The 13602-nt window shown below is 36.4% G+C and overlaps 1 protein-coding gene across 6 annotated transcripts in view; it reads right to left on the reverse strand.

Moving 5' to 3' along the window:
- Window positions 1-13602, reverse strand: part of ANKIB1 (ankyrin repeat and IBR domain containing 1) — an 89746-nt gene that overhangs the window by 37947 nt on the left and 38197 nt on the right. For 5 of the 6 annotated variants that reach the window (XM_032112311.1, XM_032112282.1, XM_032112319.1 and 2 more), the window contains exon 3: window positions 5886-6186. In XM_032112311.1, the coding sequence (XP_031968202.1) occupies window positions 5886-6186 (301 nt within the window). Of the gene's footprint in view, window positions 1-5885; window positions 6187-6855; window positions 6983-13602 lie in introns of those variants that run through there. The other variant, XM_032112329.1, reaches the window with a different exon arrangement.

The following is a 13602-nucleotide window of genomic DNA, read 5'->3' on the forward strand; positions in this document are numbered from 1 at the left end:
CACAAAATCTAAGAAATATGTTACAAGGCAATGCTGCTAACTAACCAATGTTAGTTAGGTTTTAAAGATTAAAATTCTGCTTTACTGATATGGTCAGTGCCCCACAGAAAATGAGGGGCCTGAGGCCCTCAAGCATGTGTCAAGATGGAGCTAGAAACACCTTTAAATATTCCTTCTACATGGGTACAACTCCACCGTTTGTATACTTGTGCTGACAGAAAATAGGAGATTCCTTGAGTAGGAGAGATGAGAGGATACCAATTCACAGGGAGCACAAAATACTACTGGTAGCTCTACTTTGTTTTTGAGGACATGAAAAAAGTGAAATGAAATAATGCTAATTCTAGTAATTCTCATACAGTCTAGTATGGTGCCATTTCACCAACCCCTTCTCCTGCCAGTAACCTCCCCCCCCAAATGCAGTCTCTAACTATTAAACCCTTGTGCTGCTCTGCTTAACTCGCTAACTTGTTCTTCTGCTATAAACTGACCTGATATAAGCAAGGACAGCATATGCCACAGATTTTAAAGGCCCAAATGGACCATTCTGTTGATTTATGATGACACCTTTATATCATTACTAAAATGATTCATCTCGTTTCTAAATAAAATCTATAAACATTATCTCGCCTTCAAGTTAAGATCATGATGTCTGTAACAACACTATCCAGGGGATTTTAAAACTCAGGTTCTAATTTTTATACTTCTAAAAAACCCCAAATTTCTCCAATGTTATCTGTTCTTCACATAAGCCTTTTAGATCATGACCAGACACTCCTTAATTTTTTCTTCAATAGAAGAATAGAAGAGAAAATAGAAGAGAAAATTTCCTTCACCTGTCACTGCAGAATACAGAATGTTTTTTACAAACCCGGATTCATTCTTGTAGATTGGGAAACCTTTCCCACATTCTCCAAAATAAAAAGAAATGCAAACCCAAAAATACTGCAAACCAGTGCAACGACAAGATTTAGTTGAGAAGATATTAGTGTCATTGAATATTTGATCTTCATAGCAGAGTACCAGGCAGAAATACAGATAATATTGGGACAACTACCAAGATACACAGCCAACAGTTAACCTTTGTTCTATCTAAACTTAACATTGCCAAAACTTTGTTAACTTGAGTATCATATTCTGTCTGTTCATTTTAACCTCTAACAGAAATTTTACTGAGGCAACTAAGACCTCTTCTGAGGGGGGAAAAAAAAAATATATATATATATATTTGAAAGAACATTCCATAGACTTATGCAGCTCAAAATGTAATCTGCAAGATGAGGAATATGCAAAGCAAGAAGTTTTTAATAATGATGCCATATTTCTCTAGAAGCACTGTTAAAAAGCCTTATGTTGCTTGATTAATTGAGATTAATAATCTAAATAATCATATTAGCAATTTAAACAATTGCAAAAATACCATTTAATACGCCAAATATACTGTGATACTGTGGAATGTATCTGGATGAAATCAAATCTATTCAGCATGTAAGTTATTATTGTCTATTCAATAGTTTGAGACAAGAACATTAATTTTGCCCAAACTATCTTTAGCAATGGGTTCCACACAGCTGTTTTGCTCAGAGAAATCTAACACATGTGAATGGAGCAGTATCAAGACTGCATATTTGACTGCCAGCTCCGAACTAGTCAGCTAGTAGGTGCTTCACCCACAAGGATCTATTGGGGTTTCCTTCTCTTATTTGGGTGGGGCAGGGATAGGCAAATATACAGAACTGGGGTTTTCCTGAAAAGTGCTGAGACAATGAAAAAGGAATGCTGCTCTGAAGTGAGAGTAACCACCGCAAAAATGGGCAAAAGGCACTCCTGGGGTTCTAAGTGACCTTCAGTTTACTGGAGAGAGGGAAGACAACTTGAGGATTAGGCAATTCTGTTTTTTATCTCTTTTTGTTTTGTTAAGAATTTTAATCCTCAAATACTTCCAGGAACAAAGAGATAATTGTTAAATTCCTTCACTGATCTCTGTTTCAGGCTTGGTGAAGGCATGTAGTGGTCCTGTTCATAAACCTGTTCCTGTTGAAGGAGTTAGAAGGACTACAGACCACAGACTGGAGGACTTAGTATATCTCAGATCCAAGGTCCTCTACCCTCAACGTAGGGCACATAAAGAAGTTTAAACTTGGGGGTGTACATTATGTTTTTAATGCAGAAACCATGACTAGTTAAGACTTCATAACTCTGGCAAATAGCAATCCACGTGGATCAGACTGTAAATTCTTCTTCAAAGACAAACTGAAAGCAAATTAGAATCAGAAATGGTTTACTCAATTACAGTGCCTATTGTCAAGATAGCATAACCCAGTTTATATAATTAAATGGGGAGCTAGCAGTCTAGTAACTGGATTTATCTAATGAATCACATTACAGACACTGAGAAATAGAATGATAATTTGTAAAGAAGCACAAACCATGAACTTTAATGATGAGTTTAAAAGGAATTGATTTTACAGTCTGCAGTTAAAAGCTGCAGCCCAGAACCACAATTCACTCTGCAGCAGCTGTGATTCTTTCTGACATTACGGTCTGCCTGGATCTTACTGCGTGAGCCCATTTGCCTAATGCTCTTGAAATTGAAACTTCTGAACTGTTGTGTCTATCTCTAATACCACTGAATAGCCCCATTTAGGGACATGAAGGCAGAAACATGCAAAAGACTCCTTGCTCAAATCCCTTGTAAATCTAAAGGCTAAGTTTCTAAATACCAGATACTGAAATATATTGGAAACTCGTTACTAAAGTTTTCTTCTGTTTACCATTTCACTACCAGAAACAACCTTTCTTATGTCAAATCATTTTATGTGAGTGTTTTTCACCAACTTTGTTCAGAGGTCATTAAATGCTAATTGCTGATATCTCCTATTTTCTCATATGGCATGCACATTTGTCCTCTGTTGTATAATAATGTAAATAAAAATATGTTTAAAAGCAAATGTATCTATCATCTTGAGGAAGGATAGATAAAACACCTGTGAGTGAAATGCCTATAGTCAGAACTTATCAGGAAGCTGGACCAGATAAGTGGCACTAAAACAAGAGAACAAGACCTAGTCCTTTGCAACTAGTTTCTTTACTAAATCTGAAAGAATAAAAACTTGACAATCAAAATAAAAGCAGTAGTAACACAGATCTAAGAGCCTGATATTTGTTTACAAACAAATCACATCACAAGAGGCTCTAAATCAATCTTATAACCGTGATTTATTTTGGATGAAACAATGAGCCAGACAACACCTATATGTCATTCAGTTACATGTATATAGTTAGCAGGGTCTGAGTGTACTTCAGCGAAGACTGCATGGTGACGTGCCTCCCTGGTGAAAATCAGGAAGTATGTAAATAATTTCTAAGGATGTGTTGAAGACAAACTGCTGGTGTGGAGCTTGAGGAGCTGTAACAACATGGGGCAGAGAAAAGAGAAGGTATTGGGGCAAGATTCAGGCTGTGTTACTGGAGGGTAAATATCAGCACCTAACAGCAGCATCCTCTTAACTCCTTTCAGTACTGAGCAGGGAACCAGAGAGGCAGAGGCTTAAATAATAGCATAGAAAATGGCATCAGGAAGATGAGTTTTCATTTGTTAGAAGCTCAAAAAACTAAGGATGATCTGTATACTAACAGAATGAAAGAAGTGTTGGATACTGGAAATAAAAAGACACTATCTGAACTTCTACAGAAAGAACTAATGAAAAAACCGAAGGTAAAGAAGAATATTCAGTTCAAGGGGGTGCACCGCTGAGGCTGGGGAATTGACAACCTAAATGAGAATTCTCAGACAATATCTGAAAACTCGACAGAATACAACCAGCAAACATAATGCGAGAATCATAGAGAAGTTCACAGTATTGGAAAGGCGATGCTACGCACATTTTCTAATAAACCCCAAAAAACCTGATAAATAAATAAACAAACTAACTCTATCACCTAATACTAGTGAAATACAATTCTGGAATTAAACAAACAAACAAACAAAAAGCTTTGGTGATGACCTGACTAAAACTGTAACAATAAAGGTAACATGGCTACTAAGAATAGAAATGCTGCAAGAAAGAAATCACAAAAATAAAGGGAACTTCTGTCCCTGCATCTCCCAAGTATATTTAGAAAATATGTAAGCTAATAAATTACTCCTAAATTAAAATTTCAGACTACATAGGTGACTGGATAATAGACAAAACAGTCAGCAAACACATCAGAGGAGGAACAGCTCCTGACTGTCCAGAGTAGTCTGCAAGACCTAATTCAAAATGTTACCATCAAAGAGCCGCTCATTAACAATTCCCAAAGATTCATTAAACTTGCAGAAGAAAAAGACAAGAAATCCACTGTCTACTTTCAAAAAGTGGTACTAAGTAAGTGTGGGAAAAAATCATCTGTGAAGAGAGACAAACAGGACAGAATCTTATGGAAAATAAGAAGCTGAAGCTGTCTACAGAGGAAGAATATGTAAAGAACAAAGTCTGGGAAAGGTAAACACAAAATCACAATAAAGAAGACTGACAGTTTTTTGAGCAGTATATCAAGTGCATAACAACTCAAAATAAATAATTTAGAAACATCACACAGTAAATTGTTCAATGTTTTTGTGAAGTTGGTTGCTGGACAAACTGTAAAAGCAATCTCATATAACATATAGCAGAAAAATGGTATGAACTGTTGGAGCCCAGATTCTCTGTGGATGTATTATGCATACTTTATGAAGGACACAAAAGAAAGTCTTTCAAATTGAAGTCTCAGCACAAGAGGTTCTAGAAAAATCAGTAGACCAAATACTAATATAAATACCCAGCATCAGATGGTACTTATATTCATGAGTCCTAATGAAACTCAAATATGAAACTTCTGAACTATTTATTATAATATGCAGCTTACTGATTAAATCTGTCACAGTACAAAATTAGAAGATAGTAAAAGTAATACCAATACTAAAAACAGCTCCAGAGAACATCAGAAAAGATTATCAGTTTTTACTGCAGAGAGAGGTCACCAGTGAAATCCCAGAGGTTCTGGGACCTGTTTAAGATATGAAGTTGTTATCTAGAAGAGAAGGTGAATAAAGAGGTGATAAACTTTGCTGATGATACTAAGTTACTGAGCGTAGTCTGAATAAACATGAAATTATAAACAGAAGAAAAAGAATGTAAATTTCACATATAAATGCTGAACTCTGAATTAATTGTTACAATTGCAAATACAAATCTTGATGTTAAAATAGACAGACTTATGAAGATGTTAGCTGTTTTCAAAAATGCTAGATGTCTGTTCTTGTGTTCTTTATATTAAATTACCAGCACAATTAAATACTCATTCTCATTACTTGATATAGTTTAAAAATAAATCTTATGTAAGACCTTCAAAAGTCATTCCAAATTACTCATTATTAACCACTACTTTCACGAACATTAAAAAAGCTGGACACTGTAAATTAAAGACATCAAATCTGTTCTTGAAACATGGACAGCATTTCAAGTCTCAGCTGCAGAGCAAAATAAAAAGAGCTCTAATTTTCTCTCAGGTAGTTATTTCACTTCACTTTACACATACAGGAGGCCTATGCCTACCTTTAAAGCTTTTTCTCCATTGTTACAGTCTTGTAATTAATTCCAATTTTTATATGTCTACATGAGTCTCCTTCATGTTGAGGAGTTATTGTCATGGAGTTAATGTACATGTAATCCATTTCTTTCATTTTTCTCTACAGTGTGTTTTGGGCTGTTTATCTTTACAATTTTTCCAATTAATGAAAAATAAAAAGTTAATTCAATATACCATACCAGATTCCCTTCCCCACGAAAAATAGCCTTGTGAAACACTGTGCATGTCAGTTACTCATAACAATATACATAAACTTATATATGAACTTTTACCTCGACACAGGTTTTCATCCCTGAGGCAGCAGCATAGTGCAAAGGCGTATTTTTTTTGTTATCGACAGCATCAATGGCTGCTCGTTCATATTGTCCTTCATCCAGCTTTGCTCCCTTCCACTTCAGGATCATTTGCAGACAATCTGCTCTTCTGCAGTCGTCTTCTGAGGGTCGTGTCAGGCGAGGATGAAGAGCTCCTTCTGAGATCATGATCTGAGGTCCCATACACAGCAAGTGCATAGATGTCTCATTGTGCACATTCCGTTTATTTGGGTTACCATCTCTAACGAAAAGGAAAGTTCTGCAGTGGGGGAAAAAAATAGAAGAAAAATAATTAGCACACAATTCCATTCATTTCCTTGAAGTGGGAAGTGTGTATTATGACAGCTCTCCTTTTTGCAAAGACTTTGATTAGCTGTGTTAGTGACAAATGTTCTTCAACAGAGAATTATGATTGGACAGCTCTCCTCCATTCGTCTTAGAAGCTGAGAGCCAAGATCTGGATGAATTATTGAAATATCACTAAGTACCATTACTTTGTCAGTGTATGAGAAAGTTTATTCTACAATTCTGTGTTGCATTATGATAAATGTTATTAAGCCACAAGATTGATAAAATAGGTACTTTATTTCTTCTGCTCTGTCCTGAATAACACATAGCATTTGGTAGTTTGCAAATAGATAATGACAGAGCAATTTCTTAAAAATTAATTCTCCTTTTCTGTATCTTTAGTCAGATGATGATGTAGCACTTACTCCTTCTTAAAATACTATAAATACTTTTCTTGCCAGCACTGCACACATTGAGGAACGACTATTGACTTTTTCACTCTAGAATATATGGAAGTGCAACATAATGCAAACTCTCCCCTATACAGGTGACAGAAGCAGGCAAGAATTTAAGTGTTCTCTTGAATGCTTTAGAGGCAGTTCAAAGTAAAAAATAAACTATTACCCACAAAAAGGATCACCTTAGGAATGAGAGGGAAACAACAGGATATTCTTAGAATCACAGCTCTGAATCCTAACAGCACCTGAGACAATACAGCTCCCTGCTGCTTCTTTCCAGCAAGGATTTATAGAAGTTACAATCCAGATCTGAAATGGAAGAAAAATCATACAAGCTCTGTGAATCTGAACTTGCTTTAGCCTTTTGAGGTATACTAAAATAATTTTTTTTCTTAAGGGAGAGTAAATGATAGGCAATGGCAGAGAGGAAAGATCACCTCTTTGAAGGACTGCGGTCAGAGAGACAGCAATGCTGAAAGAACTCCGTGTGAAGGGAGGAAGAACAGGTATTGTTCCCTCAGGTTCCCAGAAAGGTAATACCAGGCTAAATCTGAAGCATGGCACATACATTCAAAAAGTCACTGCAAAAATGACTGCTCTGTTCCAATAAACCCCCTCATATATAAAGGCTACACAAGTCACTGTATATCTCCTCTCCAGGCTGTTCCCTGACTCCAGTTTGCAAATATGAAAAAAACCAGCTATTCTGGAATCCCCACTAAGTTAGTGCAGGGGCCTAGGTTCTACCCTCCCTGACCACACCCATAAGACTAATGAAAACCAGTTTCAATCATTTTCAGGCAGTTTAGCCACCTGAAAGCAGGTGCTGCCTGCATACAAAATCAGGTAATAGTGCTCTTGGTGAACAGGGGTGAGAAGAACCTGACAAACTTACCCAATTTGACAAAAAAAAAGTTATTTACCTCAGTTATTGCCTTATGCTATAGTTAAAAATCTAAATGCCATCTCCTCTTTCAGTTGTACCTGAATACATCCCACCTTTCTCTGAGTTCACCCATGCTTTGTTCAGGACAATGAATAATCCTGAAACTATTTTTTTAATAAAGGAAGAGGCTGTACCGGGTGAATGGGAATTTCCCTTTCGGATATTATTGAAAATAGTCTAGACAAGTATTTCAGTAGAAAAAACTAGGCACAGATGATCTGGTCATGCAATGGAAGAATGTCTTGATAGCTGTTTGGTCAGTCGGATTCCTGTCCCTTCTTCCTCCTGAAAATTGGAGTGGTTTGAATTTAAAATAAAGCTTATTATTAAAACACCATTCTTTTAAATAGGTAGCAACAAAGTATTCAGAGCAAAACATAAAACAGTCTCCTCTATGTTGCCCTGTTTTGGCAGCAAAAATGTTCCTTAGAGAAATCTCTCTTTCATTCCATGATAGCTGACATGATAGATGGATTTGTTAGGCAATATGAATTTGCCAAACTTGAGATTAAAGATCTTGTCAAAAAAAAGTGACAGCATATTTTGTTTGCTTCAAGTTTTTTGTTTGTTCTCAGAGGGAAGGGATTTAGCTACACAGGCAAAGTGCTTCAGAGCCAATCACATGAAACGGTAAGACTAACCAGTATCAAACACTATCCAAAGTGAATTTGCTTGTTTGAATTAGCTTTATGTAGTATGAAACTTGAGACAGAAAGAAAGGAGGGGAAGGAAGGTGGGAAAGTCGAGACAGAGGGAAATGGGAAGGAGAGAGAGAAAAAGATGGGGACAGCAACACAGATTCTATAGAGGCACTTGGATGTGATCAGCTCTTCACCATAAGGGGAAGTCAAGCCAATCCTGGAAACCCCAACTGAACCCATGACTTAGAGACGACTAGCATCCAAAAAAGGGGAAATTAATACATTTTACATCCACAAATTCATTACTCAACAGGGTTTCATTTTTAACAGTGGTATTTGGTGCATAAGACTTCCACAGAGCGTGCTGTAGATCCCTGCAATTTGGCTCACAACTTCAGAGGTATAAGAAGCTAAATTTTGCTTGGAAATGTACTGATAGAGTGAAAATATGCATTGCCTATGGGAAGTATCACTTAACCACAAGGCAGACAGACTTTACTCTAGTTGCAGTTTCCAGATTTTGCTTCAATCTGTAGCACTTTGCAGAATCCAAACTTGAGGTGACAAAAGCATCATAAAAGTGTTGAAGAAGTGACAAAAAGGAAAGGGCTGTAACATTCACACCTACTACTATCTGTATTTGCAGAAAAGCAGCAAGAAAGTCAAGATCACAAGGCTGGGAACTTGAATAATAAACAACTGGGACACATCCTCACTTTGGGAAACTAACAACACAACTATTTCTTCAGGTTTTAATAAAATCGTTAATGTTTGGGGCATGAAAACCACCATATTTACAGTTTTTTACTCTCTCTAAACAAATGCTATATATATTTTAGCTATATATAGATACACATTGTTGGAACTAGATGATCTTTAAGGTCTTTTCCAACCCATACCATTCTGTGATTCTATGCTACATATGTAAGCATAAAAAACCATACAAAAATGTACCTATGTGTGGAAAAATAAAACCAAAATAAAAAATGGGTGTAAAATGAAATGATAAAAGTAGTTCTGACAGCTGGAGGCTAAAACATGTCTGAATATGCTCAAAGACAGTGAAAGTAACAATTTTTGAAAGCAAAGCACTTATGTATACTGGATAAAGTACACAGAAAATTGTACTGTTGCTTTAAGCAAGGCAAGTAAGGCACTAGAAAAAGATGAGCTTCAACAACAGGGTGAACTGCACAGGATTCCCTTTCACAACATCCCATCTACTCCTTGGGTTAGACAGCCCTTTTAAGTACAGCTTGCTAAAGAAAGTTATACTGCAAACTCCAGTGCAGGCATAAACCTAAAGCCCATAGCTTTAAGAGAAGTATGAGCATTAACAGAAGTATTTTAAGAGCATTAAGAGAAGTATGGGTAAGCCATGAGTTACAACAAAATACAGAAAAGCCAAGCCATGCTACCCAGTAATTTAAAACTCATTTGCAATGAATTAATTCATACAATTACTGAATCATTCATCTTTTAACACAGTAGGCTAATACTGATGCATAAAACCTTGAATAACTATGATTATTTCACTAACCAGAAAGTACTGTTCTCCCAAATACACTATAAGAAAACAACTAGTGTACTAGTAAGCACTTGAAGAAATTTTTTTAACAAACATTACTGTTTGAAATAATTTTGTGAAGAGTATTGTGTTTTACCTGATGTTGAAAGCCACATCTAGTAAATATAATTATTGGTATTTTTATTCCTTATACAGCGCTAGAAAGTTATTTTTTAGTACTTAAAAGTTTCTTCTCTGTTTCACTAAGATTCTTAAGCATTTCTTACAGCCCAGGAATCTCCTGCATGCAGTAAAACCCTGGACAGGAGAGAATGACTATTCCTATTCTAAACCAAAGAATAAGCTGACAGGTCACTAACCATTTATGAAAGAAAAACCACAGGCTATTATACTGATTTTTTGTAAGTCTTAATTCAATTGACCCCTTGCCTAACAACTGTTACTAACACTACCAGAATTCCCATAAACACTAGAAATATCCTGCTGTAGTAAGGAGTGAGGTTACACCAGTGATAATTTGGTTTAAGAGCAAAAGAAGCATCTGAGAGGCTGTCAGTGCTACTGTCTCCACTGCTGATGGAAGTCTGTAAAAGTTAAATCTTTCTTCTGAAATTTGAAACCTTCACAGACATTTCAAGGTCCCTTACACTGAGTACTCCACTCTGGCCTCCAATCCTGTATTTTTCCTAAACAGAATTTTTCTGTTTCTGCCTCCATTTATTCCCACTCCTATGACTCCTACCAAGTATGGTACATCTGGCAAAAGGCATCAAATAATTTCCTGAGTACTCAAACAATTTCTGCAGAGTTTCAGAGAAAACCACCAATTTGAGAAGCAAATCCAGACTATGGCACATATGAATAATCTTTTACTTAGAGCAATCTAAGGTTCAAATGGAAATCTTTGACTCTTTAAACGTGTTCTGCTGGGCCTATTTCCCTTATGGATTTGATGTAATATTCTGTACAAAAATATTACCTAGAATGCAAGCACTGTATTCATTCTCTCCTAAACTGGCTCTAAAAAGCCTTACCATGTTTTATTCACTGTGTTGCTATCATTTCACCTATGATTTCTCCAAACAGCTGGTTTCCAAAAGACTGTTAAAGTGATTAAAAGTAGGTCTGCACCTGGGTCTGAGTTCCAGGTCTGGAGTGATTCATGTTAACATCAGGCCTAGTAGGCACCTCAGAAAGGTCTTCTACAAATATGCATCAATAAAGAATTTTCTATTCTCTTTACTAAAAAGATGCAAATAGGTTGAAAAGTTTCTCTGGTTTAGTGATTTTTGTGTCAGCAAATATAATTAAGTATGACCTCCTGTACACAGATAGCGATATTTGGCTTGGTACAACACACAAAGAGGGAGAATGTGCACGAGCGGCAAGGGGATACAACTGAATTCTGGAGCACAGATACAAAGACAGTGCACTCTAAAAGTGAGGAACACAAAACTTGGTTAATCCTTACATTTGTTATACCATGGGCTAAAGAAAAATTATGCTTTATTTATGGTTCCTATGCCTGTTAGGAGGAACAGCAGCACCAAAACAGAGATGAAACAATTCCTGGTGCAAAAATGTATCAATTACATCTGTAAGTTTCTAGTAACCAGAACACTATTGTTTTTATTTATGAGTTAAGTTTGGCCTTCCCTTGGACAGTCAGGAATACTGTTTCCAAGATCCCATGCCTCTTCTGGCTTTTATTTCAATATTCTGAGTAAGATTTCAAAAGAAATAGAGCTGAGTGCCAAATCAGAAGTGGCTTCCACTGAAGCTGGCTGCTTACCAGCAGCTTTTGTGACAGTTCTCTGTAAAGCAAAATCTGTGTGATTTGCATCTCTGTCTCTGGCCCTTTCTTACATACATCTCTTGACAGCTAGAACCAATTCTCATGCATCTGTGTCATCCTTCCACCCTTGTCTCCAAATCCTTTCTTTGAACACAATTTTTTTTCTGAGACCATCCATGCTGAATTCTCTTCTCATGTAACTGTTGACTATTATTTTTAGATTGGTCTCAAACAAATGTGAGATGAAATAATAAACATGAAACTACCAATAAGTGTGTTCATTGTCACCATTTAAACACACAGATTTGTATTTCTGCACAGGACAACTATCTTTGGATCAGTTTGTAAATTACCTGGCAGTGTATGGTATCTAGTGTTGATATTATTTATATAGCAATAATGAAGAAATTACAAAGTGAATACTATCAAGCTTTGCGTCATTTCTATTTCTTAAAAACTGTATTACAGAAGTTGTCTCATCTTTCTCTCTCCCTCCGTAAAAATGTCTTCAGTTTATATGTTGCTTTATCTTTAATGACGCTAATTTTTATTTTCCTTAAATGTCGCAATGATGTAACTTTATTACATTAAATTGAAAAGAAAAAGTGAATTTAAAAAAATCAAATCTTTCACAATCTGTATCTTGGCGAAAAGGAAAACTGGGTCTATATACAATGTCACTGAATATTTTGCTTGAATTTGCATTTAGGTATAAAAATTAATGAGTTATTTCTGAAAAATTTACTTCTGTTTATCAGAAACTGCAAGTCTCTCAATCATTATTCCAGTACTGAGCCAACAGATCTCTCTGGTAAGGAAGCCACGTGTGCTTCCAACCCCAGGGTGAAGTGAAGCCATTTGACACAATGATTCAGTATTTACCAATCAACTCAATGGAGTCACAAACTCTACCTGGCAACAAAATCAGTTGAAATAAAGATGTAGTCATTCTGGTTGGCAAGGACCAAAGCTGTACTCCTCTATAACCCAAAGAGAATTTTACTTTGCCTGTGATAAAATGTTCCCGACAGCTCTACGAAGGAGAACAGACAACACAGAATAAGAAACCTTTAATAGTGCACTGCATTAATAGATCTCATCTCACCAATCACTAACAAAGCAGTCTTACTCTGCAATGTCTGATTTCCACCAAGCAAAGTAAAATCAGAACAATTTCCTCTGGGTGCAAAAAAACCTATCAAGAAGAAGCAATAACACATTCAAGAATGGCAGCTGTAACTGGAGAGTAAAGGCTGTGAGTAACAAACTCATGAGCATCACGTATCTTTAATATACTAAGATTAAAATAATCAGAAGTCAAATAGAAAAAAGTCACATTTAAGAGCTAAAAACACAGCAGCTGACTGGCTTTTGATCTTTGCTTGTAGGTCAGACTATGATTAAGATAAAGTCTACCCCTGTTTCGCATTTTGTGAGGCACTTATGAGGAGCACCAGGGAAGATACCTTGGGAGGCCACACACATCTATTCAGTGAAAACTCCTTTTAACTGAGATTTTGAGCTTTAGGGAAAGGAAAACAAGGAAGTCAGTCAGATAAGGGTCTGAGTTTTTCAGCCTACCTATTGTACTTTAGAAGACAGTGCCCAACTGAGTGGTAGCCTTTGAGGAATACAGCAAATGCTACTGCTGCTACTCAACATCTGTAGTTGCTCCTCTAAGTGTCCCGTCTGTTTTCTGTCTTTGGCAGTTTTCTCCAGGATTTAGTCACAGTAAGAACTTGATCACTTCTAAAGGCTTCCTATTTTTACTGTTTGTCCATCATCTTGACTGCTTTTTAGACTATGATGAAAATGACCTTATAAATTACTATTTTCTACCATCCAGTCAGATGCTCTACTACTGAAATCAGGGGCACTTCAATTCACTTAGTCCTCTTGCTTCTTCACAAACATGCCCACAAAGCCCTGTCAGATCATATTCTTCATATATTATTCACCTACATCTAATCAAGAGGCCCCTTCAGTATTTCATATTCCAAGGAATTTGAAAGGTGACCA

Source organism: Corvus moneduloides, chromosome 1, assembly GCF_009650955.1.
Source record: "Corvus moneduloides isolate bCorMon1 chromosome 1, bCorMon1.pri, whole genome shotgun sequence".
Classification (NCBI taxonomy): domain Eukaryota; kingdom Metazoa; phylum Chordata; class Aves; order Passeriformes; family Corvidae; genus Corvus; species Corvus moneduloides.